This window comes from Archocentrus centrarchus, chromosome 1, assembly GCF_007364275.1.
Source record: "Archocentrus centrarchus isolate MPI-CPG fArcCen1 chromosome 1, fArcCen1, whole genome shotgun sequence".
In the NCBI taxonomy this organism is placed as follows: domain Eukaryota; kingdom Metazoa; phylum Chordata; class Actinopteri; order Cichliformes; family Cichlidae; genus Archocentrus; species Archocentrus centrarchus.
The window spans coordinates 20,447,666-20,475,665 of NC_044346.1; the positions used below are offsets into that span (position 1 = coordinate 20,447,666).

The 28,000-nt window shown below is 41.6% G+C and overlaps 1 protein-coding gene across 2 annotated transcripts in view; it reads left to right on the forward strand.

The window, feature by feature from the left end:
• slit2 (slit homolog 2 (Drosophila)) overlaps window positions 1-28,000 on the forward strand; it is a 115,538-nt gene that overhangs the window by 51,942 nt on the left and 35,596 nt on the right. For both annotated transcript variants that reach the window (XM_030729263.1, XM_030729271.1), the window contains exons 5-13: window positions 19,361-19,432; window positions 20,370-20,441; window positions 21,602-21,673; window positions 21,912-22,075; window positions 22,479-22,617; window positions 24,685-24,756; window positions 24,946-25,017; window positions 27,359-27,430; window positions 27,648-27,791. In XM_030729263.1, the coding sequence (XP_030585123.1) occupies window positions 19,361-19,432; window positions 20,370-20,441; window positions 21,602-21,673; window positions 21,912-22,075; window positions 22,479-22,617; window positions 24,685-24,756; window positions 24,946-25,017; window positions 27,359-27,430; window positions 27,648-27,791 (879 nt within the window). The remainder of the gene's footprint in view (window positions 1-19,360; window positions 19,433-20,369; window positions 20,442-21,601; window positions 21,674-21,911; window positions 22,076-22,478; window positions 22,618-24,684; window positions 24,757-24,945; window positions 25,018-27,358; window positions 27,431-27,647; window positions 27,792-28,000) is intronic.

Below are 28,000 nucleotides of genomic sequence, written 5' to 3' on the forward strand. Positions count from 1 at the left end.
GTCATCAATATCTACAGAGGAAGCAGTGTAGGATCATCTTGACAGAGAACAGAACAAAAGGCATCCAAAGAAGAGCTTTGAATGTCCTTCGAGAAGCCTGGAGAACTATTCCTAAAGACTACTTAACAAAATTACTAGAAAGCTGCCTAAGAGAGTTCAGGCTCTGATGAAGAATAAAGGTGGTCACTCCAAATATTGACTTTTAAGCTCGTTATAATTGTGCAAACTCTGTTTTTGTCTTATATACTGTATTCCCATCTATGTTTGCGCATCTCAATAAATCACTGCACTTATTTCCCATTTTACTAGCAAAATATAAAGAAATGAGAGATGGCTCTTGCACAGTACTATACAAGAAAAAAAGAGAGGAGGATATGGGCAAGACCTAGAGATATAAATGGATGATCAGCAAAATAAAAATGAACAGTATATTTCAATAAAAAAAGAAATGTGTAGAGGGAATAAAGTCATTACTGGAGGTGAGAAAAACCTCTGTTATTTCCTTGCTAGGGAATTGTTTTCTTATTCACTGCTCTGTCTTCTTGCCTTTATCTTTAAAAGGGGAAATTGGGAGGAGGCGCGAGGAAGAAAGAAACACTAAAATAGACAAAGGTTATAGGAGGAGCATCTATGTGAGCACATGCGCGAGAGTGAGGCCGACAAAATGAAGGACAGAGGTTAAAAGCTGGTGCAGCGTCTTGTTAACCTGCGTGGTGGGTGACAATAGCTCAGTAGGACCCCTGCTCTCCCAAGCCTGTCTCAAGTGCTGCCTGTCAGTATTTAGAGTGCTCTCTTTCTAATCAGGCAGCTTGCTCCAACGCCTTCACTGTGGCCTCACTAGGGCCTCCCAAGACCCCTGCACTAAAAAGAAACAATTTCACAATGCCAGCCTCTCCAGTCTGCTACGACCAGATCCACGTTGGCTGGCACAATGAATATAACCACTGTGGTTAAAGTTGCACCATTTTCCTCAAAAGTGGTTGGTGCTGCACTCAAGTACTTTTCTTGCGAGTTCTTGTACAAGTGGTCATTTTGTGCTTTTTTTGACCTCTGTTGTTCCTGCAGATCACCTGTCAGTCAAGCACTCAATGAAGTGCTTTGCAAAGCTAGCCCATATGTGGGAAGCTATGCAAAGCACAGCACTTTCTGTTGGAAATTGTAGTTTCTGCAGGTTATAGTTGTCAGTAAAATATATATAGAGACTATGAAATCTAGTTTGTACATATTGAACAATTTTACCATCTGTTGAACCTCATAAGCCTGCAGTGTACCAATATATTTTTTTATACATATACTATAATACACATATGATACTACTATCCCTTATGTGTGGTTGTTTTATTTTTACATATTTTTCCACTTTCCTTATACTTTTGAATTCCTATAAGGAGAAAAGCTAAGAATTAATTTGACTGATAGCCTTTTTTTTTCCCCTTCAAATTTCCCAATTGGTCTTGTGAGAATAAAATTACTTTGAAATTATTTTGTAGTAAAAATCTGATATAGTAACAGCTCCGGCATGCAAGCAGTTTACCCACAGTATGAACACACCAAACAGAACTGCAGCGTGGGCATGTACAAGTATGTTCAATGTATGTACACAGCATATTATAAATGCAAACTGAGTGATTTTTGTGCTTTTGTTCTACTTGCATGTTAAGGAAAAAAGGAAGGAGAAAAAAAAGCAGTTTTCAAAGTTTTGGACGCCATTGTTCTAAGTGTCACGTCTTCTTGTGAACATAGTAAAAAAAAAAAAAAAAAAAAGCCACTTGAAGGCATCATGAAACAGCACCACCGCTAATTAAAGCAACTCATGAGTTGATACCACTTCAGTCACAATAGTTTGCTGTTTGTCTGGCCATATTCACTGTCCTTGTTTTGATGTTAAAGGGAACTCTAAAATCAAATAAAAATGACTTGACAGTAGTAAATGGTCTTATGCAAGAATTAGGCTGTTAAATCTTTAAACCAGTAGGGAATCATTTCCTTTGGTGAAACCCAAGACAGAAAATAACATTTGCCTCAAAAACCTGGACCGAGCGAGAAATCACCATAATTTGTGTTTGTCTTCATATACGTGTGTGTGTGAGCGTGAAAGAGAGCGAGAGATAGAATGTATGTGTCCTGTTGTGGCCACCTCAGGACAATAAATTGTGGTGGGAAATGTGTGTCTGGAGTGTGAAATGGGCTTAGACTATTTGGAACAAACCACAGTAGCTCGTCTACTTAAACTACACCATGTTTGTGTGGGTGTGTGCATGTTTGGTAGTGTTTTATTGCCCTGCTTAATGTGGAAGACTTAAAGGAAGCATGCGTGCCCTCTTTGGTATTCACTGAGAGAAAGGGAGAAGGACAGAGAAGGGAAGGAATGGAGCAGAGGAAAAGAAATAGGTAGGACACAGGACAGAAGGAAATGAATAAGAAGAGGATAGAAAAGCAGAGCATAAAGGGAGGTTGAAAGAAATAACATGGGCTGTATAAAAGAGATGTTTATATGCACCGTGACATCACCCATTAGTCTGTGAAGTCCTGCTTTGAAGCCTAGAGTTTTGCATTACGGCCATTTCCATCTTGATGTTCTGGGGCCAAAATTGACCACATCTGGATGAGAGGCTGATTTGACAGACAAAAAAATGTAAAGAATGGAAGCATTAGCAAGCTTGGTTTCTGCATCCATAAACTGTATGGGCACACTGACAGCCACAGAACCGACAATTAGTGCCAAGTAAAATACCAATAAAATACCATGATGTAACTTAACAAAACTGTAGCACAGACGTCATGGATGCAGTCGTATTGCATGTAACCACATAGCGAGCCATGTTAAATGTTGATTAATAAAACTAAAAACGCTCATAAGGTACAGATGCCACAAACACAGCGAAGACGTCTAGATCAACGATGTATCTGTGCCTGAAAGAGGCCATGCCCCTAATAATTCATAATTTTGAGCCCTAATGCTGTTTAAAAAGGTGAGTTTTTGTAAAGTAGTGGAGAAAACAACAACAACAAAAAACATTTACAGTCACGTCAAAGGAAAGCACCCCTCACTGCTTCCATCGATACTGACAGGGTGAGTAACAGACAGGTGCTGCTAAACATCAGACTATGCAACACTCCGAGAAACTCCAAAAAAAACCACGAGCTGCATCTCAGACACTGCAGACCTCAGTTAGTGTGTAAAAAGTTCATGACAGTACAATTAGAAAAAGACTAAAGTGTGGCTTGTTTGTAAAGGTAAAAGGGTTGTGCCTCCAGCAACAGTTGTAGAAGAAAAATGCTTGTACCACTGCTTAACCAAAATGCATTGGTCAAGCAATAAAATTGTTCTTTATATTAAAAGTATTGTTGCAGCTTCATCTGTTTCCATGCACATTGGTAGTGGGTAAAGTTGTGCTACAAACCTCAACTTTGTTTGGACAAAGAAGTTGAGTTTGACGACTAAGGTGCCGTTTACACGAAGCCGTTTTCACTGGAAACGGTGTCGTTTTGATGCGTTTCAGCCTTTCGTTTACACGATGGCGTTTCAGAAACGATCCGCGTTTACACGAGGACATGTGAAACGATGAAAACGATGTAGTTCCCATGCCAGGCCACAAGTTGGCGTTGGTTTTCTCTTTGCAAAGTTTGTTTACGCAAGACGCGCATGCGTGGAGTGACACAGTAGGTAGTGCGGCAAATTGTTCATTACTTACAAAACGGCCAATGTGAGAGGTTTTGTGTGGACCGATGATGAGGTTGGATCGCTGCTGCACACAACGCTGAATTACAAAACGGTAAAAACACAGGAAAAGCATAAGAAGCACTCGTGAATCCGCGAGTACTGTTTATCAGTTTGCGCGTGCGCGAAAAACTGGCCGTCGCAACCATAGTGCGCATGTGCGAGTCGAGCGTTTTCAAATCACCCCGGTTTCAAGTGTTTACACGAAAACGCAAGCCGGTGCGTTTCTGAAACGCTCCACTCTGGACCCCGTTTCTGAAACACATCGTTTTCACTCTGTTGTCGTGTAAACAGAAGGGCGAAACGCATCAAAACGACACCGTTGTCGTGTAAACGCAAGGCCGAAACGCATCAAAACGACACCGTTTCAAAATGAAAACGGTCTCGTGTAAACGGCGCCTAAATCTTGGCTGACATTGGGTCACATGACAAAGCACAGCAGCAAATCTACAACAGAATGGCTGAAAAAGAAAAGAATCAAGGTGAAGCAATGGCCCAGTCAAAGTCTAGACCTCAGCCTGATTGAAATACTGTTGCAGGACCTTAAGAGAGCTGTGCATAAACACACACTCACAAACCTCAATAAACGAAAGTAGCATTGTAAAGAAGAGTGGCCAAAATTCTGATAGTCATACAAAAACGATTTATTCAAGTTAATGCTGTTAATGGTGGTTTTACAAGCTTAGAATCATGGGATGTACTTAATTTTTCATAGGAGTGCATAGAGTCCGGTTAAAACTGTATTTGTAACAGGCTATAAACATGTTTATTTCCTGCTGTAAAGTTTGGCATTTCAATATGAATATCTAGAGAGACTGAGTCACTTTTAGAGTCAGTCTCAAGTGACAAACTGAGAAAATTCCAGATTTTTGTCTTTGCTTCTCTAGGCTTTATTTTTCAAGCCCAAAGGTTACCTTGGGAAGGACAGATGGAAGGATAGAAAAATAATATGACAACAAGACAAAAAAAGATGTGGAAAGGTATAATGGAAATATAGATTATGGAAAAAAGAAATGAATGTAAAAATTGGGGAAAGAATTGAGAACGAGACGGAAGAAAAGATTAAGGAAATTGAGGGGTAGCAAGGAAGGAAAGAAAGAGATGTAAGTAAAAACGAGTAGCCAAAACGGGTTTGTGGTCAAAGAAAAAGAGGGGGGGTAAAAGCAGAAAGAGAAGAAGGAGGGGGAATTCGAAGAGTATGAGAAAAAGAAAGAAAAAAGTGTCAAGTGTGTGTGTGTGTGTGTGTGTGTGTGTGTGTGTGCGCACGCGCGCGCGTGCATAGGGGTGAGAGGTATATGTCTGTCTTCACCAGGATTAAGCTTCGCCCTTATTACAGCCTCATTACATCAGTCCACTTCTTCCATTACAAACACACACATTCAATGTTGTGTTACTGGTGCGTGCACACACACACACACACACACACACACACACACACATATGCATAGAGGTTCTCGCACATGCACACACATACTTATGAATTTAAAAACAGTCGCCATGTCAATCAATCTCTGAGAGGTCGGGGCTGGAGGTTGGTATTCTGAAATGTTAATCAGTTTATGTGTATGCAAGTGTGTAGCTCTGTGTGTGTGTGTGTGTGTGTGTGTGTGTGTGTGTGTGTGTGTGTGTGTACATGTGGGTGGGCATGTGTGTCACAGCTGTCCAATGCATTACCAACTAATATGACACTCCTAGTGCGCCCACAAACACACAGACACACACACACACACACACAGACACACACACACACACACACACACACACACATCCTGCTAATCTAATTTAGTTAACAGCGGCAGGCTTCAGAAAACAAGCTGATGTGTTTGTGTTGCACAGCGCCTCCTATCTCCCTGCCCGTGGTATGCAGCTTGTCTAAAGTCATTCCTGAGCCCTGACCTGAACATATTCTCTATATTTGGGACACAAACCTCATGGTGGACATTGTAACCGGGCAGGATTGTATTTCAGACTGAGCTGCTTGTGTTGTGCTGTGGTTAGTAAATGGAACAGTGGCATCACTTAGGTCTGGATTCAGCAGCAGCCTCGAGCTGAGGTGTCTCAACTTGTTTAGTGGAAATGTGGGAAATGTGATGTGGTGCTCTAAAGCAGCCCTGGTCCTGGTCGGGGTGCGTGTGATCAAACACCATGAGGAGAAGCTCTGTCTGGTGTTTCGGGGGAAAGGTGTTGATGGTCTTGTGAGAGTCTGTATTTCATAAGAGCTAGCTCAAAGATAAGTTCACATGTATTTAAATGAACATTCATAGTATTTAAAAATAAGCTCATACTCCCAAAAATGAACTACTTCATGCTGATTTCTCACCCTCACCTGCTTTTACTCTTCTGCTGCCAATTATTGCCACTTCCTGGCCTAAATTATTTACTAAATGTATTCCACTAAAAACGAAGAGAAAAATCGAAGCAAGAAAAAACAGGGCAACTCAAAACAGATTGGATTTCAGGTATAATTCATGTCAGTAGTAATGTGTGAGTATTGACTCATGGTGTTCACCTGTGGTAACATTTTCTTTTTATCATCAGTCTCTCACATATTTCCTAACACTGGCTGGTTGCATCCATACAATTTTGTTTCATATTTGCTGCAGATGTTTCTGATGTTCTGACTTATTTTGCAGGCCTACAATTTGCGAGATTTGTGAGATTCCTTTTCGCTGGAATTTGATTTCTTTACAGAATTCCTTCAAATGTTCATTGGGACTGACTTCTACACTAACATAAAGTGCAATGTCTGATTGCTCTAACCATGCTTAAAAAAACTGTTGTTGCTGTTTTCGAAATTTAAAGCACCAGGAAAAGGATATACATTAGTAAGCTACTTCAAGATGTGTCTTAATTATCCTACTCAAGCTTACTCTCACTCTATGACTGACTCTCCCATAAACCTGAATTGGATAACCAGTTAAGAAGATGAATGGATGAATGGAGTCAGTAAATGCTGGATATCAACTACATATTAGTGCCATGGACATGAATATTTTTCCTTTAGTAGAAAGAGTGCAACACAGGCAGAGATCAGGAAGTCATTAAAAACAGTCATTTTAAATATTAACATTGTAAAACTTTGGAATTTGTGAATGTCTTGTGACTGGCTTGTGTTAGTTTTTCCCAAATAAACACGCAATCACCGAAGATCTGTTTCTCAAAATCCAGCCCTCATGTACTGACATATATGTGCACACACATATATGTACACACACACACACATATGTGCACACACATATATGTGCGCGCGTGTGTGTTGTCTGGCTGGTGTCCAGGAGACTTAATGGCCAACGCTGTTTGCTTTCATGGCCAGTCTTTCCAACTCACTGCTCAGAGGAATGCAGAGCACACGCGGTAATCTTGCTCACTTCGGTGCATATGGTGTTTCAGTAAAATGTAGCACAAATGCATTAAAAACACCAACAAGCGATCCAGAAAGCCTACAAGTAGCCTGGATTATGCGTGGCTTCTCATTCTCACACTGTCGGCCATATGGAAATGGATCTTCAGCTTTTGTTTGCTCTCTGTTTTTCTTTCCTGTCTTTTGCTTCTCGCCGCTCTCACTCTTTATCTTCCTTCTATCAGTCTCAAGTATTGTATTTTATTTTGACACATGCCCAATGAACAAAAATTGTTCCCGGGCATGGCGTCTTTGCCAGTAACTGCCACATTTCAGCACCAGAGTTGCAGTGTGTGTGTGTGTGGGTGTGTGTGTGTGCGTGTGTGTGTGTGTGCGCTCTGAGCGGACAGTGGACAGATGGTGCAGGACAGCTGGTCCAGAGTGACAAGTGTGTGTGACCCAAGCCTCTACGGTGGTGAATGAAAGAAAGACAACATTGACGGAGAGAAACTATTTGAAGAGGAATATTTCAGCTAGCCTGCAATTGCCAGGAGCTGGCAAATAGAGGGGTGGGGGAGATGGGTGTGTGTGTGTGTGTGTGTGTGTGTGTGTGTGTGTGTGTGTGTGTGTGTGTGTGTGTGTGTGTGTGTGTGCGGGGGGGTGGTTTGCTGGAGACATCTTGAATAGATTTGGAGTGAGACAGAGAAGAGGAGGTGGAGTAGCGATAAAAGAAAAGCAGAAACTATGCCTTTCTGCCAATTTGTTCTTTTTCTGAATAGCGCTTGGATTTCTTTCTGATGGCCACAAATGTTGTTCTTCCATCTTTTTGTCTTCACCGCTGGCCCCTCCCCTCCGTCTTCCTCTCCTCCCCTGGTCTCTCTCTCTTTCTCTCTCGCTCTCTCTCTCTGGTCTAAAAGCATTGTGCAGGTGCCGGGTCAGATACTGTAAACCGCCACAGCCTCATCACCCACTCACAGCCAAGCAGCTGACTGATGAATCGCTCATTTCCCTAAACAGCCCCGAGTAGACGATTGACAAGAGGCTCATTTTCACACTGAGTTTAAGTGAGAGGCCTCAGGGGAGGAAACACTTTCTGTCTCTAACATACACACAACACACAGAGATGGTGACACACACTCTAATAGTGCCTGATGGGAGAAATGTGATCTGGCCCCAGCTCTTACCCATGATGACCACCTCACTTTTGCCTGCTTTAATGTGAACATTTGAACTGAAGCCATGAGGCTACAACAAACCTGGAGGAGCATCTGTGTATTTTACATTTGGATGTGCTAGAACTCATACTGGTAAAGAGGAATCTAATTCATCTAAATCCATTAGAAACTCTTTTTCTTTTATTGTTTTAACAGACAAATGACATTGCAGCCCTGTGATGGACTGGCTACCTGCAGTTAAGGAAATGGATGAATGGAAATTACATTGCAGAGGCTTCCTTTGTAGACCAGCTGTCATACTGATGTCACTCACCACTGAATACCCTAAATTCACTGAGAAAGATATGAGGAGGAAAGATATGAAGCAAAAATTCCTTGTATGTTAGCATTTTACTTATGGGTAATAAAGCACAGTGGCAATGTGATTTGTTTAAACACGTATGATGCAAAGATGTGCTCCCATTTTGGCTCATTTTTCAGGTGCTAACCACTGCTTTATATACATTAATCAACTATAACAGACCATGCAGTCAAGGTCAACCTCCTGTACTCATATAGGGACATTAAAATAAAGTGTTTTATATTTTGCTAAACCTTGGTCACTTTATTGTGTGATGCTGTAAAGTAAAGCCATTGTCCCCATATATGAGAATATACTCCCTGTTCAGAGATGATGCTTAGGATTTTATACTTATCAGGTCCACCTCTCCCAAATAGCGCAGAAAAGTTAAAAATCCAACATAAACAAAACCTTGGGTATCAGAAGGTTAATAAATATAGCTACTGACTTTTAAGGTGGAATTTTTTTTTCTTGCATCTTAGTCAATGCCTGAGTTAATGATGTGAATCAGTCAACGCGCTTTAAATACCATTGTGACAACTCTGAATGTTCACTTTGTTTTTATGACATGTTCTTTAGTGATGATTGGCTCCCCAAAAAATAATATGAAAATGTAATTGAATTGGTATGAGTTTGGTATGAGGTTGTGAGCATACGCATCCACGCATCCTTTTCCTCACATTGTATATAAGATTTATTTAGTCTATACTACACACTAAATAAAGCTTACTCTGGGACAGCAAATCTCTGTCTGTCAGTCTGTATGTTTCTTTGCCCACAAACCCCTCCTAGCCCACCAGGAGATGAGCCACCACACTTGGCACACAGGTACATCTCAGGTCCTGGAAGGTTCTTATCTATATCACATATTATAATGTCATCATTCTGCCTAGCAACGACCTAACAACAGGCTAAAATGACCTGTTTTCAGCAACTACAGGTAAAACAACCACTGACAAAAGGAATTGGGTGGGACCCGAGATAAATATTTCTCAACTTCCAGGGGTGAGCGATTAAAGCGACTACCAATGAGAGTGCAGGATACATTAGAGGGTTACCTAGGCAACCAGAGCCTGGAACTAGCTATCATCAGTGTGGACTCGGCTTTAATCTTTATGCACCTACACATTATGAAAGCATCCTATTGTTTAAATTACACAACAGTAACATCTAATTTATATCCAAAAAATATACACGCCTAGCAACCACCTAGTAATGGGCTAAAATCACTCATTTTTAGTATATAAACATCTACCACCCCTTTCTTTTACTTTTCTCAATGTGATTAAATATATCAGTTTACCAACATCACATATCTATCTATCTATCTATCTATCTATCTATCTATCTATCTATCTATCTATCTATCTATCTATCTATCTATCTATCTATCTATCTATCTATCTATCTATCTATCTATCTATCTATCTATCTATCTATCTATCTATCTATCTATCTAGCTATCTATCTAGCTATCTATCTATCTAGATATAGATATATTGTGAGTATGTGTGTGTGTATCAGCATGATTATATAGACATGTGTGCATGGGTGTTGTGTCTGTGTGTCTGCAAGGAGGCCTTGCCAGCATGTCACTCTAAGCTGCTGGGTAAACACAGGAAAGGAAAGACAAAACCGCACAAACTGCTGAATTAAGAGATGTGAGAAGAGAAGAGTGTGTGTGTGCGTGTGTGTGCGTGCGTGCGTGCGTGCGTGTGTGTGTGTGTGTGTGTGTGATTGTCTCTGCCTGTCCTGTCACGGTTTGTAAACTGTGAATAATGACACCAGGGTGAGTAAGTCATCGGCGATGCAGTCCTCTGTTACTCTCCGCACTCTTGCTCACATGTTTTGCCTCTTTCCACAGATCCACTAACCCCTCATTCCTGATATACAAACACACTCTCCCCAACCACAGACCATCACTTCCTAAGCGCAGCTGTCAATCTCACCAAAAATGTTGCTAGAGGGGGGAAAAACTGACCTCTATATTTCATAGCTGTTAAACCATTTTTGTGCTGTTTAGTTGTTTATTTGTTATCATCTCTGGTTGGTTTGAGCAGCAAAAAGCAGCAGATGGGCTGTTAGGTTTTAATGGTGACAATTTAAGTGTCAGACTAATATAATGCACATCCAGGTTAGGGTTCCTTCTCACCTCTCCCTCCATAAGCTTAAGCGTTTAGTTTAAGTCCAACGCTTCTGGTCGTCTGACTGAGCAGGATTCCAGGATGACAGATGAATAGCACGAATGAATGATTGATGTATGAAAAGACCGATGCAATGATTGAACGATCAGGAGAGTGGTGCAGCAATTGATGGATGAAGTGAATTGTGGGGGAAAAATTGATGGCGAAGCTAAGTCTGAAAATGACAAAGGATCGTTGGGCACCAGATTGATACGCTATCCACCAGAGATGGTTTTTTCTCTCTCTCTCTGTAAGAAGTTGAAGTTTTAAATGGAAAAGAGGCAGACAAGAAGGGAGGTGGCTGCTTGCTGCTTCAGCTTATTGGGTCATGGAGTTTGTGGCAGATCAGGTCAAAGACGTGGGTGAAAAACTTTCTGACCTGGCAACGGACAGGCAGGCAGAGACACACACACGCAAACACACATGCAAGCAGATGCACAAACCCACACAAATGGACCCAGACACACAATCATGTGCTGTCACTTTCTATTTATCTTTTCTATTTATTATTGTATGGCAGTGTAAGAGGCAAACAGGAAAAGGATATGATGTCACTCACCAAGGGCCTGTGGTGACCAAGTGGTCTGGCAACTCATCCAGTGGTGGTCATTTTAGCTGTGGTGTGTGTGTTTGTGTCTACATCTCATGTGTGTTTTGGACGCTCTTCCAGGCAAAGACTGCAGTAAATTTGGTCATAGTGCTGAGCTGGTTTTAAAATTCAAATACATGCAGAAACACACACACACGTGCACGTGCGCACACACACAAACACACACACAGAGCCTATCTGTCATAGGCAGTGTGTAGGTGTTAGCGTTGGGGTTATTGACTCGTAGAGACAGAGACAGCAGCGAGCTGCGAGTGAACACACTGCTATCGGAATACGATTAATACTGTCTGGCTGATGGATTAGACTCATTACACAGGGAGCAGGGCAAAGGAGGGTGGTGCAGGGTGTAGGGGATGTAGACGAAAGAGACAGAGAAAGTGGGAGAGACAAAAGGAAGAGAAGGATGGAAAGACCCCCAAAGGAAAGCAGAAAAATCAGGATAAAAGACCAGAGGTGGAGGGAGAGAAATGTCAGGAAAGATGGAGACGGAGACATCAAAGATGAAATATTCTGTTACATTTAAATACTTCTCAATTAAAATGAGCTCAAACATCTTTAGAAATCTACTGTCAAACAAGTAAAAAAGTTAACATGCACGTTGACCATTAGGGGGTGCTCAAAGTGCAATATGCTAAATGAAATGTGTTCCTTAGAAGATTTCACTCCGGTTAGGACCAACACAAGTAGTTCTACACAGGTAGCATCACACAACTGGTTTGAATTGTTGTTTTTCGTTCAGACACTTGGTAAACCTGTAAACCCTCTCCTGGACATTTTAAAGTTTAGAATCCCTGCTTATTAGAGGGTGCTGGTACTGACAGAAATTAATGAGATATTTGCATGTTTTCTGCAACCTTTTATCAATCCCTTGCTGCATGTACTGTATGTTTATGTTCTTATATTGTTGGGATCTTCTTTATTATCACCAAAACCAGTTACGAGGCTTGACTGATAAGCACGTAATCGGTAAACTCACGCATGTGTTGATTTCTTTTTTTCATTTACAGTGGATTAAAATGTTCTCAGCATCTCTGACATTTGATGTTTCTCCATTCCATTTGCCAAAACATGTTTTAAAATGCTTACACAATGACGTGAAGAAGAATTATTTCTAACACGCATGTTGGAAGAGCACAGGTGCAGGACACAGTGTGATGGCCCTTTCTGTTGAGCCAGCTGCAAATCTAAATATCATCATCAGATGGTCCCCATTATTAAGCGCTTCTCCTCATATGTAATTACTGTATTACTGCAAGCCATTTCTATTTCTCCACTGTGAGTGTGTGTTAGTACAACAGATGTATTTCTCACTTGTCTATAATTACACGTGTAAACATTTCAGATGATGTCATGGTCTCAGAACGCTGACTAATCTGTTCCTGGGCTGGAAAGCAACGTAATCAGTCTTCTTTTACACACACGCAAACACACACACACACACACACACACACACACACACACACACACACACACACACACACACACACACACACACACACACAAATAGAAGAAAATGTTATCTTTACTTTTTCAGCTTTGTTATTTCACCATCTAAAGAGAAAAGGGAATGTATATTTAGTTTGCTGTTTCCTCAGCAACAGGTTTGGCACGTGGCTTGCAGCTGGCTTTGTCAAAAATTTTTAAAAAAAAGTGAACAATTGAATGAAATTTGCAGGAGCTATTTATGTAGGAGATCAGTAGGCAGAATGTCACATTTCTACCAAGAAATCTTCTTGGCTTTGCTCTCTCCCCGTTCAAAATATAAGCAAGGAAAGATTGCAAAATAAAACCTCAGAATCAGCTGGAAAAGTAACGCAGCTCTTACCGCACGAGCTTCTGTAAACTGGGCACTTTGTACTGCTACAAACTCATGGTGGGAACACGCGCTCTTACCTTTTTTGGGCACATTGCCATCTTTGCAGGACAAGCGCACCCACGTACACACAGGGGACATTTCTGTCAAGAGAAAGTGTCCCTAGGTGTCCACCCTGGTCCCGTAACCATAGCAACCATCTTACCTGGTGTTCAAAGTATGTGCGTGAGGTGTGACAGTGAATAAGGGAAACAGACAATGAGATGGGAAGAGAGGGCGAGAGCGTGGAGGACTGCAGTTCTGTCATTCATGAGCAAAGTCAATATTAGTTTAGGAGAGAGAGAGACTGAAGCAGGAGGCTGAAAGAGGACACGATTGGTGTGTGGGAGGGTGTGTGTAATTCTGCATAATAACTGTCTTTTGAAGGAGCGAATAGTAAGAATCCTTTTTTTATCAGTTCTGAAATCCTGCCGCCCAAGATTTCCAAGATGCACATAAATTTAAACCAGAGAAGCCACAATTTATCATCACTCGCACACCGGGGGCACGCATTCCTCCACATTGCCAGGTGCCAGTCCTGGCCCAGTGCGCTCGATAATCCTCAGTATTGTCTTCAAAAGGTCTACTCTCCTCCCTCTCCTTTCTCCTCTCATCTCCTCTCTTTTCTTTGGGAGCCTTTCTCCTCCTAATTGCCCACAGAAGTGTGATCTTTGGGGGTCCACTAATGGCATCACTGCCGGAATTAGCTGGAAGATCCAACCACAGACACGCACATACTCATGCACACTGAAAGTCCCAGTGTCATTTTTATCCTCCCTGACCATCTCTTCATAAACTCCCTCTACAAAAAACTGAAACTCACTCCTTCTCCTTCTCTTTTTCCCCCTTTTCCTTTTTGACTCTTTCCAGCTTCTTCTTTGCCCATTCACACATTCTAATACTTAATAGGATTAAGGTCTCCGAAAGGGATTTGAACAAGATGATTAGTTTACTGCTCTGCCAACTCCAACTCATACCCTACCCTACCACACACACACACACACACACACACACACTCGGCCACGGGAACCCCCAGTTTGCTGGACCTGGGAAGAATCTTGCGGCAGTAGGCCTTGTACAAAAGAGATTCAGAAACTGTATAACAGTAGGTAAGAGTTTGTGTATGTGTGTCCAGTGTGAGACACAAAAAACAGGGAGGAGGGGAAAGGATGAGGGGTGCATGTGTGAGAATTCAGTAGTGCTCTTTCATGCCCAGGTCTTCTTAGACATGGAGGGTGTCAAAAGCCCCCCTCACATTGAAAAGATCCTTTAGAAACGCAGCACTAAGCTCTTAACACCGAAGACCTGACTCTGTCACGCACACACATACACGCGCGCGCACACATACACACATCCTGGCCCACCAGAGGTGAGAAAAAATGGAAGTTCTAGAGAACCACACAACCCTAGATTTAAATCTAAAAGGTGTTTGTGTGCCAGAATGATGTAGGCCCACTGACAGGTGATTTCTCTAAAGATCCGTCCACACCAAATCTGACCTAAACATGATTAAAAACAGCTACAGACAGCTGGCATCTGGACAGATGTCTCACATAGTTAAACTGGTGCTCTTTACCTGTAATCTGTTCAAAATATAGTCTGTATATAAAAGATGGACCTAGCCACTGTCATTTAAGCTGCATTCATAGACTGTATTGGTGGCATAGATACAGATACATGCTAATTAGTGCTAAGTTAAAGACCAAAAGAATGCTAGAATCTCACTCACCAAAACTGGTGCAGCACTTTTGGTCTTAAAAATTGTAAATCAGTCAGTCAGTCAGTCAGTCAGAATACTTTATTGATCCCAAAGTGAAATTACTACTGTTACAGCTGCAACCGTTTCATTTAAACGAGTAACCCTAAAACACAATAACATACACTAAAGGCATAAAAGTATAAAGACTAAAGACTAAAGAGATATTTTGACTATAAAAATGGCTGAGTTATATAGAAATTCACTGTCCCTCCATCTGGAAGGAAGACCAGACCGTAAATGTGATTATTTCTTCTGTAAAGTAGTGTGTTTTAACACGGCTACTTAGGGGATTTACTTTCTTTTGAAGTCAGGCTCAAGTGGCCATTTGAGGAGTTTTTGACACTTTACTGTTGACTTTACTTCTTAGCCCTGGAGCTTGCTGCTTGGTTTTAATGTAGCCAAACTCACAATTTAGTCATTGTCATTTACACATTTTTCCATCATGAGACTGACAGACAAGCAGTGCCCGGCTTTGGTGCAGTGAGGCATCGGCCAAATCATTATAAAGGACGAAATGTGGTCTATACGTCTATGCTGACATTTAAAATGTGTGACCACAGAGAGGATTAGAGGTTACAGAAAGCTGGCTTTTTAACTGCTTACTGGTAACAATCCTGACCAAAGACTTTTTCATTGTTTTCAAAAAGCTCAAGTTTTCCTGTCCACTCCAAAACCTGAGGCCAGCATTTTAAGATTTATCTGCCCGGGAGAACATACTCAAACAGCTCAGTTTCTGAGTGTGAAAAATAACAGCTTGGTGTGGACACAGGGAGGAAACAGGGACACCGTTTTGTTGTTGTTTTGGTTTTTTTTTTTTAGATTTATCTTTCTTAGGGTGGATGTCAAAGAAAAAGTGCAATGCAAGAAAGCTAAAATAGGACACAACCTTTTCGGACCCTTCTCCTGTGACATTGATGCACAATGTGGCACTGTGTGTGTGTGAGTAAATCTCTTTTCCTACATCACATCCACGACATGGGGCTGTCAGCTGTGAGCTTCAGCAGTGATGCGTCTGGGTTTGGTGTGTGCATGTGCACGTGTGTGTCTGTGGGTGGACGTGTGTGTGTGTCTCCTCTTTCAGAAGGTTCCTAACTTAGCAGCATGATATAGTTCCTGTGTGGGTCTAATACCCCCGGCCCCTTCAAACAAAAACACACATGCACGGACACGCACAGACTGGGCTCAGCGGGAGCCTCTTTTAATGAAGCCAGCCTCCCAGTTTAGGCTTAGGGGCAGAGGTGAGGGGTTAAACCTTGGGGAAGTCCAAAAACAAGACCAATTTAGGAGAAGAGGAAAAGACACAGTGAGAGAGAAGGATGAAAAGGGAGAGGTGAAGAGAGAGGAAGTTCGAGAAGAAAAGATAATGTAGTAGGTAGAATATTCACCAAAAAAATCATTTAAGTGGAGATGAAACTGAATCAGGTGCATTGGTGCCAAACAGAGGAAGAAAATCCACTCCTAAGTCCCTAAGAAGTCAATTTTCTAGGCGGGATAAAACTTGTTATTCAGTCTCTCTCTCTTTGGTGGTCTGAGTGATGAATAGGGTTTAGAGTGGCGTCCTGCACTTCCTTAAGAGCCCCACAGTAACCCAGACTGCCACTCACATGTGTATGCATGTACTAAGTGTACATGAGTATGCCGTGATATGTGTGCAGTATGTGTGTGCATGCTGTCTGTCTCTTGTTGCACATCACAAGGGCAGAAAAATTTCTCAGAATCAATTTTCAATCATCTCAGTGCTTCAGAGAATAAATGTCCATGTCTCCCATGTGCACACATGCACGCGCGCGCACACACATGCATGCACGCACGCACACACACACACACACAGCATTTCTTTTCTCTCCTCTGATGTTTACCAAGCTGCATTACTATAATTGACATAGCAGTGAGTTGTGTGTTCCCAATTGAATGTTAAGTGTGTGCGTAAACAATGAAGGTTGTGTGCGACCTAAAGCATAGGCACACAAATTGTCAGATCTTCACACTTTTGACATGAACAACTTTTTACTGATTGTTATATCTGATAGTTACATCTGTGTGTGTGCTTGTGTGTGTGTTAAATTAAAAAGCACTTGGTTTTAGGGCTCCAGCGGTTAAAGGAGTACGGCTGTTTTCCAAACCCCCTTGGTCCTGTAAAAACAGTATCAGGATACACTCTATTTGATTCAGACCAGCCACTGTGTGTGTGTGCGCACGCGCGTGCGTGTGTGTGCGCGTGTGTGTGTGTGCGTGTGTGTGTGCGTGTGTGTGTGTGTGTGTGTGTGTGTGTGTGTGTGTGTGAGAGAGAGAGCGAGAGAGACTAAAAGAGAAGATGCACATGTGTATTTGCTTTGTGTGTGTGAAACAGCAAAGATGAACACATTTTACTGAGGAGCTGCAACTAATTATTGCTTTTTCCCATCACAACTGTCCAGACCTCAACATGTCATTCTCAGATTCCTTGTTTTGTCTGTCCAGTAATCCAACATCCAAAGATTCTCAGCAAACAGTGATTCATAGGGTGGAGAAAAGCAGCAAAGAAAGTTGATATCATAACCACTTAAAAGATTAGGCAAATTATCTACATCTTCTCTTGGTCATTTTACATTTAATCCTTTGTGTTTGCAGAAATCACCAGCTTCCATTTGGCAATTATATACAGAAAAAAAAAAAAAAACGCAGACTGTGAACTGCAGCAATTTGGTATTGAACCTCAATATGCTGGAATAGATACAGCTCTAATGCAACATTCAGCACACTTTCACTGACTAAAAGTGCACTCACTTGTGTCATTTTGAGACTTGAGAATGAACTTGTGCCTCAGCTGGGACACTGAAAATCTTCAAAACATTTACCTGCCAATGCTGCAATCTGTTGCTGTGGATGCAGAATGATGGATTACTTTTCTTCGCTATCACCCCTAACACATGCCTCTTAAAGAGCTACAGTTACCAGAGGACGTTTGTTTACATTGTGTCTTTGTGCCCCTGCTGTCTGTCTCAGCTGTCAATCCAAAGCTCACAGCAGCCAGCCAGCCCTCCCACAGGCTCGTAGGCTAAAGAATCACTTTCCTTTTGCCATTTCAGTTGGACATTAAGGCTCCAAATGAACAAGCCATTTGTGGGTTTTAGCCTTTAAAACTCCCAGCTTCGTAATTTTTCTCTATTATTTGCAATAAATTACCACTTCAGATGAAGAGGTGGAAGCAGCAGGTGGAGAGATACCTGTAGTGCTGATTAAACGATCACAACTGCCGGAATGCGAGGAATGTGGATGGGCATTAGCTGTTAGCCGATTAGTGTGGCAGAGGAAAAAGTCGGGGTCAAGAGCTGGAAGGTCAAAGGTGAAAGGTCAGATGGTCTGTCTGGAACTTAGGGTTGCATTGGAAGCAGAGGACACATGCGAAAACACTCACTACCAAGCAGTCTGTGATGCTTTTAGGATGCCGGAGTGTCGTCTTTCCAGAGCTGATGGAGTGCCTTCATTTTACTTGCTGTAACAGTCTGTGATGGACAGCTGAATTCATTCTCATGCCTCTGTTTTATCTCATTTATTTATATTTGCACATGTGCGTGTGTGATTAACACCTCTGTTCATGTAACTATTTGTGAGTATATCCTTCAGCACCTTTGAGGGCATGCGCGTGTCCTTTATAAACCAAGCTGCTACATCAGTGAGTGATAGGATGTGTTTCACTTGATGGCAGGCACTATAGCAAAATTTAGTCTGTGAAGCACCTGTTCATATGTTTGAGTGTATTTATACTCCTGTTAATGTGTGTGCGTTAGCACGTTGTGCATGTATGATACTGACTGCAGTGAGTGTTTCTTTTTTTATTGCAAGCTGTAGCTTATTTAAAGTGGATGAAAATTAAAGTCTCTGTAAAGCCCAATGCTTGTACTTACACACACGCACACACACATCCATCACTCATTCCTTAAAAGCAGAGGAAGGAGGGGTTAGTGGGGGTGAGGTAGAGATGTGTGGGAGTGATGAGAGGAGGAACAGAAAACTCTGAGGGAAGTGGAGGTCACTAGTGCCCCCTACAGGTTGCTGGTACACTCAGAGCCTCTTGTACCTGACTTGTATGGATGTTCAGAGCAGACAACTGAATAGCATCTGGCTCTAGATGTGTGGACACTTGTCAGAGGAAGTGTTTTGTATCACTGAGAAATGAACTGAGACGGCTGATTATATTTGGGGAAGGAGTGCTCTGTCTGTGAGGAACTCAATTTTGCAGATGATCAGTCTGGCTCTGAAGTCCCCCCACCTCCCACCCCCACCCAGCCTCTGCATTTTGATGATTACATCAAGTACTTGGATTGCAACGCAAGTGGTTCTGTGATAGCTTGGCTTAACTCTCTGCCCCCATTTTTCTGTGTCTCCTTCTCTGTCCAGTGATCTCAGTGAGAACCAGATTCAAGGAATTCCAAGGAAAGCCTTCAGGGGAGCTGTGGAAATCAAGAACCTGTAAGTGGCACTTTAACAACACTTTCTCTGGTTTTAAGTGTGGTGTGGTGTGTGTGTGTGTGGATGCATATGGTTTTATATGCGTGCACGTGTGGCACCTGCTTTCTGACATGTTTTAGAATGTGCACAACATCCATGTGCTTGTGCATCAATATTTAATTGTGGTAAATGTCATGTGCCTCCTGCCTGCTGTACTGACTGGCACTGCTGCTTGTTAGTGCTCTGTGTGTGTGTGTGTGTGTGTGTGTGTGTGTGTGTGTGTGTGTGTGTGCGTGCGTGCGTGCGTGTGTGTGTGGGCGCGCGTGCGCACTTTGGATGTCACACCACTGGCATTTTGCTGTTTCCTGTCTTTGTTTTGCCTCCCTCCTAGTTATAATAATTGTTGGTCATTTCACAGGTAAAAGTAACTGCCCATCTGTAATTCTATAAATATGGATTTTTCAACTATTTTACTGCTTCCTGTGGTTTTTTTAAATGCCTTGCAATTATTCTCAAAGGACAGGGCATTATGCGGGTGTGCATGTGTGGATCTTTACGTGTGTGTGCATGCATTAGAGTGCGGATGACAGCGCATGATTTACTGTCCTTATGTCTTAATTAAATTGTTTCAGCAAACCGACTTTGAGAAAGAGCCGGGAGAGAGAGGAAGAGGGATGGGGGACAAGGTATAGAGCAGCGCATACAAACTAGACATCAGAAGAGAGCGGGAAACAGGAATGAACACAGAGATAAATACATTGAGAAATGCATCTACAAAGAACAAAGAGACCAGAAGATAAAACTTTTTAAAAAAAGAGAGAAAGTGAAGGTAAAGGTGAGGCAGCGAGGTTGCTGAGGAGTTGAGGTGTTTTCACCTAGAGCTGGCTGAAGATATGTTGTTAAACATCTTTACGTCTTCAGCTTCCTTTTTTTCTTGTGTGTACATGTGTGTCTGCAGCCAGCTGGACTACAACCACATCAGCTGTATTGAAGATGGAGCTTTCAGAGCGTTACGCGACCTGGAAGTACTGTGAGTACCTGCGAACAGCAGCAGCAGAGCTTTGGCGAACACTAACAACAGTACAATACAGAGCAGCTAATTTCCTCCTTGACCTTTCAAAGACTGCATTGCCTGTGCAGCTCCTCAATAAGACTGAATTCATATATTTTGAGCAGTGGCGCTAACACTTTGTTCTGTCATTATCGAGTGTGCTCGGAGCAGGGGTGCAAGTCACGGTATCCCCATTTGTACCATGTCCATCCTTTAGGTGAGACAAGGAAGGCAAACATAAAACAGAGAGAACATGCAATTAATACTGCTTGTTTTTTTCTGAAATAAAGTTAAAACATGACAGTTTGTTTTGTTCACCAATGTCTCAATGCGAGAGATTTTAAATCTTTGCTTTATTGGCTGGCGATTGTGTTTCTCTATCATTACACTTTCAAGGATATTTTCTGTGTCATGTTAATGCTGTCTAAGAATGTTATGTCCTTTCACACGCAGGGCATCCGGGATGGTAGTTTAGGCAGTTAAACATTTTTGTTTGACATCCAGTCCTGATGCATCTTTTTTACTCTTCCTCTCACTTTTAAATAGAAGTGCCCTCCATCATCGCATAATGCATTAATTGGGTCATCAGGGCCACTGAATAGACAATTTTGTTGAAGTGTTATGCAACTTATTAATGTTTTTAATACTAATTATGCTTTGATTTCAAAGTCAGTCAATATCTTAAGTGGGCAGTATATAGACTGCTGTGTGTTTTAAGAAGTTTAATCAGAGCTATAAGCAAATGTGCAAAGGTAACTGATCATTTACAGGCAAAGAAACTTTAGCACCTGTTTTTATCTAATTTCAAAAGATTTTCTGTAGTCTGAGCAATTTGGGAGAGAATAAATGGATAATGTATAAAGCCGATGTCTAAAAAAGACAGACTGAAGTCTCAGTAGGTTTCAATTAAATGTGATTTATAACAGAGCTACTTAGAAACCAACAAGGTGGTGCTTTGAAAACATTAATATAACACAGATTTGTTTTTGATTGTTTTTATGTGACATTACCAGTGCACTGATTTTAGGATGTCTGTTTGCAAGAGCTCTTTTCATGGTAACAATAAAAGACCAATGAGACATTATGCATATCTATAATAAGAAAAGATAATATATTGTGTATTCACTTTTCCTCCTTAGCACCCTGAACAATAACAACATCAGCCGGCTGTCTGTGGCCAGTTTCAACCACATGCCAAAGCTCAGGACCTTGTAAGTGGCATCTCTGTGTATTTGGTACACCTTGCTGCCCTGAGGGGAAGGACTCTTCCCATCCGTGTCCATTTGTATAAAGATTGATTGATCTGTACTTGCAACCCTCTCCCTCTCTCTCCCAACCTGCTCCTGCCTCCCCTGTCATCATACCTCTCATTTCTCACCTCCCCCACCCACCTGTTCTTGTCTGGGTCCTCTTCATCATCCTCCTCCTCCTCCTCCTCTGCCCCCCCAGCCGCCTGCACTCCAACAACCTGCAGTGTGACTGCCACGTAGCCTGGCTGTCAGAGTGGCTGCGACAGCGCCCCCGGCTGGGTCTTTACACACAATGCATGGCCCCGCCGCATTTGAGGGGGCACAATGTGGCTGAGGTGCAGAAGAAGGAGTTTGTGTGCACAGGTAGGTCGGGTTTACTGATTTGCTTTGCCGTCTGTTTTGTGACTTCCCTCTGCTTGCTGTTTCACAGTGGCAAACCCATCTTTTGCTTTGTCTCGTTTGCTTTTTTCTCATTACCTTTTGCTCATGCTTTTTAAAGACTGGGATGAAGGTAAGTACTCTATTAAATGGCTTGTCTTTAACTCTATGTGCTGCATTTCCTAAATTATATATCAATCTGATTTTCTGTACAACACGAGAATACAACATTGTTTTAGATAGACAAGGTCACATCTAAGGACAGCATATTTCCCTCACTTGCACAGTTGCTCTACCTGTGCTGCAGTTTTTTTTCCTTTGCTTTTGGGATTTACTCCAAGCATAATCTGTTATCCATGGATAATATTGGCCCTCTGTCTCTGTGTAGGTCACCAGTCGTCATCATCTTCCTCCTGCAGTGTGTTACAGTGCCCAGAGTCGTGCACGTGCAGTAACAATATTGTGGACTGTAGAGGAAAGGGTCTCACAGAAATACCCACCAACCTGCCTGAAACCATCACTGAGATGTAAGACATGTGATTTAAGTACACGTAGTTACTTCAAACAGCTTTCATGCACACAAAACACCTGCATCCACACCAGGAGCGGTGATATTTCTCCTGCTCTCTTTCCATTTTCCCTCTTCGTCTCTTTCCACCTTTCTGTTTCACTACTTCTCTTTGTGTGGTGAAATAAAACCACACATCTGTGAAATGAGAAAGCCTGGTCATGCAGCTCTTTGCTGCTTAAGAAAATAATAAAGGAATGACAAAAGAAGAACAACTGAACGATTAATCTGAGGGACGAGGCAGATCGCATCGCTATCTGAAAGTGAGAATCAAAGAAAAGTGTAAGGAGAAGAGCTGCCACGTTTAACAAAGTACCAAAACAAAATGTTGACTTAAGATTTGAGACTTGAACTTCTTGAGTCAGACTTAAGTGGACTTCGTAATACTGGTCTTGGCTAGATTTGATGCAGACAATGCAGACTTGCTTGTGTGCAGTGCTCCAGAAAACCAGCAGCATGTAGCTCGATGGCAGTGGCACTGTGTAGGAGGAATGCTGATTGGTTGAGAAGTGGGTTTGGACAGGAAAGGGAGTGAGAGCAAAGTTCACAACAAGAGTGCACAAAAAAAATCTTCAAACATCAAAAAGCACTCACTAGAGGACGATTTCTGCAGTGGACAGTTTTCATTATTTTTAATACTTGATTTCGCTTCAAAGACAATCTTTGTCTATTATGACTTCTGTCTTCTGCACAGCTGGGTTGAGCCGAAGGACTGACAATCTTTAGAGTGGATGTTAGATGTATTTTTAACACTGATAATCTGAAAATCTCTGCGTTGGCGCTCCATAGAACCAATGCACAGTCGCTTGTGTCCCTTTAGAGAGGCTGAACAGAGACCGGCAGAGATGTGGTGCCCAGAGATCTGAATGTCAGTGACATTTTGCAACTTGCAGTGCCAACGCACAAAATAACTGTAAGATGAACAATTGACGTGACAATGAATCGCAATGAAGTATACCACTGATTGACGCACATGTTGCAGGTGCAGATCAAAGTGCTGGGTGCTGTAAAAGTATAAAGAGACTCGTGTCCACATGTCACATGACATGTCTGTCGTTGCATCAGATCTGCCCGCATATTGCCTGTAGACCTTCCTTCAATTTAATGGGACTTAACTGACTCAAGATTAAAATTATCATGATGGTTTTAACTTCACTTGGATTTGTGTCGCCCTGTGACAAAATGGCAACCCTGCTTCTCTGAATTGGATAAGAATTGGATTTGGCTATTTAAACTTAGGACTAGACTTTCTAAATGCTATGGCAAGACATGGGCCCTAACTTAGACTTTTCTTGACTTAGTTAAGACCTAGAATTCTTTCAAATGGCTTAAAACCCGGCATGAGACTTGCAAGACTTCAGACATGTACTTCCTTATTGATTCCAGATTTTATTTTTACTTTAGACTCAGAGAAGGTCTTTGAGTTGACTTGTCTAATTTTATACTTCACTTGGCCTTGCTCTAATTGATTTTAGGCTTGAAAAAGACTGGTGTCGATTCACTTCAGACTTGGAACAACTGAAACCGCTATAGAATAGAAACTTTATGCACATTCAGTCAAAAATGTCAGTAGTGAAATGTTTAGAAAGTAAAAATAACTTGATTTTAGGAAAATGGTTCACAATGAAGTTGTTGTTTTAGTCTAAGTTGTTGTCACAGTGAATGAACACACTGGAAATGTTTGGAGAATGGCTTTTTTTTTTTTTCTTCTTTTTTTTCTTTTTTCCTTTCTTCCAGTCTGCTGGCATGTCTGTTTGATGCAGAGTCAGAATTAATGGAACACTTCCCAGATGTTACGGCTGTGTGTTTGTGTGTCCGTCTGACTATACACATGTTAAAGAGGGCAAAAGATCAGAAAAATGTGGCAGACTTTGGCAGGGTCCATTAAAGGAGCTTATCTGGAAAAGTTTCCCCTTAGCCAGAGCCTCCGGGAATGAGCAACAGCCAACAATAGAGCAGAGATAGCTCTCTGATAGGGGAATGTTAATGCCGCTTCTCAATGGTCTGTGTGTATGTTTGGTTCCAGACGACTGGAGCAGAACGCCATCAAGGTGATACCAGCTGGGGCCTTTTCTCCTTATAAGAAACTGCGCAGGATGTGAGTAGATGAGGAGATGCATGCATTCTGCACCCTGTCAACCATCCACAAAAACTTTAGCTGCTGTCCCCTTTGCAGTTTGTGTTGACCTCCCTGCTACACTTTCTATGTTTCTCTCTTCCTCACTGACTCTCAGGATTTATGCTTCTGTTTCTTGTTTCCTTTTCCTTTTCCACGGCTTTTTCACAGAGACTTGAGTAACAACCAGATATCAGAACTGGCCTCGGATGCCTTCCAGGGTCTGCGCTCCCTCAACTCTTTGTGAGTATTGTGTGGTATGTTTATTTTAAAGATGTGTTTTATAAAAACACTACAAAGCACTGCTTTGAGGTATAAAAAAAAGTTTAAAATCTGCTTAGGACTCTGAGAAAGTTGTCATCATAACTTCCTTTTTTTTTTTTTTTTTTAACTTTTAGCCATTGTTTGCATATTTTGTGTGAACAATGTACTCACCAGTTTAATATCTGAGAGCTGTTATGGTCATAACATACTGAGAAAGAAAAATGGGAAACACAAACAGTCAGGTTTTCCCACAACAGTGTAGCCAAATTATTGAAATGATCCCTCATCAAACAAGTAAAGCTACTACAGTTAAAGTCTTTTTTGGATTTTCTTATGTTTACATAAACTTTTCTGAGCAATAACTGACTGTAGTTGACTGCTTACCACCACCACCGAAAACAGTGACTGTCCCATCACCGCTATGCACTCATAACAAGGCACAGCAGGCCTGTAAACTTTGTATGGGACTCCCAGAAGAGCTTGGTTTTCTTGTCATCATCTTCATTTTTTCTTGTCAGTGGCAACCATATTAAAGGCCCTTTACTGCCAGATACTTGACCGCAGCATGGGACAGGAGATGGACAGGGGAAAAAAGAAAATCCGATATCAATACTCTTTTAAAAAATTAATTAAAAAAACACACACACATAAGGTGAAATCCACAAATCATTTTAAACATGCAAAAAAAAAAAAGTTTTAATAATGATTTCTCTCTGATTTTCTGATCTGTGACTCTCACCATCTGATTGCCTGTTCCCTGTTTCCCTCTCATACTCTCTATAAGGTTGGAAATTACACCCAAATCTATTAAATAAACATATAAAGCATAATGCACAAAACAAAAGCACATACATGTTTGACAAAAGCAGTGGTGTTGCTGGCTTTCTTTGCGACCTGAGTCTCAAGTCGGACCAACTGCTTTGCGTGTGAAGCTGTGGGAAGGAAGGTGGAGAGAGGAGCTGAAGAGGGAGTGAGGGCTGTAGAAGTTATATTAAGGTCTCGTCTCGTCTCTCCAAAGTCAATAATTCATAAATGCTGAATTGCTGAATGGAGGCTTCTGCCACCTCATTACACATTCACCACAGAGAGAATGGGACACACCGATTCATGCTGACATACCACACACACCATGGCTTTCACATTAAGCCACACTGTGTGTTTATTGTGCATCAGTGTTTGGTTAGAGAGGGTGTAAAAGAGCCATAGACGGTATCTGCGCATGTATGCATGTGAGCAAACAGAACTGTATGTGCTGACATGTGTGTGAGACATAAATGAAGCATCTGCTTCCAACTGTTTCCCAACCTCGGTTCTCTCAGGGACGGCCACTCGGCACAATGAAATAAAAGCCGATCTAAAACACATGTCTTCAGCGTGCATACACAACTCATCTCAGCCTGGTGCATAAAAATGTGTGTGTGTGTGTGTGTGTGTGTGTGTGTGTGTGTGTGTGTGTGTGTGTGTGTGTGTGTGTGTGTGTTAGATGTGCTTGCATCTCAGGTATTTGTTGGGCAAGGCAGTGGCAGTCTCAGCCTCGTCCTGTTTGTGTAGTAAATCTGACGTATTTACAAGAAGGCTTCACTCTGATAACGACGTGCATTCCTAACACCGTAATCACAGCCAGATTTATGGAGGATATCTTATTTTTATTATGATATTTAAATGAAAAGTGATCATCATGAGTAATATTTCATGTAGTATTGACATACAGCCAGGTACGAAGTCAGATTCAGTGTTTTTACAGTCTTGATTGAAGTCTTATCATCTACTCTTATCATTTTTTGGGGGGGGGGGGGGGGGGGGTCTTTTTTTTTTTTTTTTTTGGAGTCAAGAGCAAAAATGCCTGCCCTCTTAGTTTTGTAATTTCATTTTATTACATTTTTTAGATGGAATAGTAGTTTTTTGTTTTTTGTTTGGTTTTTTTTTTTAGATTTGACTACTTTTCAAATTTTTTACCAAAGTTTTCTTTAGATTGCTCAGTGATTTTGTAGCTTTCAGGCAATCCCAATTCCTTCAACTATTACAACCATCATCATCATCATTACCACAAACTGCGTTTAGAGTGAGAATGACCGTCAGACTCATAGGAGCTGTATTTCTTTTTTACACAAAAAAAAATATTCAAAGGTCAGTTTCCACCAAAGATGCTAATATTTTCTCATATAGCATAATATAATATTTACTACAGCATATTTCCATATGCTAGACAAACAGAGAGATGAGAGAAGAGGTGTGACTCTCTGTACAATCTTTGATGAGTGATAAGATCAGTATTATTGTGTATGTGCGTTCTTATTAATGTCGCATTTGTTCTCTGCAGGGTACTATATGGAAACAAGATCACTGAAATCTCCAAAGGACTCTTTGAGGGACTGTTTTCCCTGCAGCTACTGTGAGTAGAAACACAACAGATGAACACATCTGCATCTCATTGATATTCAGCTGAAAAGTGCTTACCTGAAACATTGTCATCAGAGTTGACGCATCATGACTGAAAGCCATCATCACTGACCTGCACCATTTGAAACACTCATCAGAAAATGATAACAGGATGAGCCTCCGTTTCACTCTCTTACTCTCCCTCTCCCTCCTTCGCTCTGTCACTTCAGGTTACTGAATGCTAATAAGATAGCATGCCTGCGTGTGGACGCATTTCAGGACCTTCACAACCTCAATCTGTTATCACTGTATGACAACAAGCTCCAAACCATCGCCAAGGGGACTTTCTCATCTCTAAGAGCCATACAAACGCTGTACGTACTCACACACACACACACACACACACACGCACAGAGCTCAGTGAGCACACATACACACACACACCAGAGTAGAGATAAATAAGAAAGTGAAGTAACCGGCAATCTAATAACAGAAAAACTGCGGACATAAACAAAAATCAATTACATTTTTGGAATAACACACCAATTGTTAAAAAAGACTTTTTATTCATCTTTATAAACAG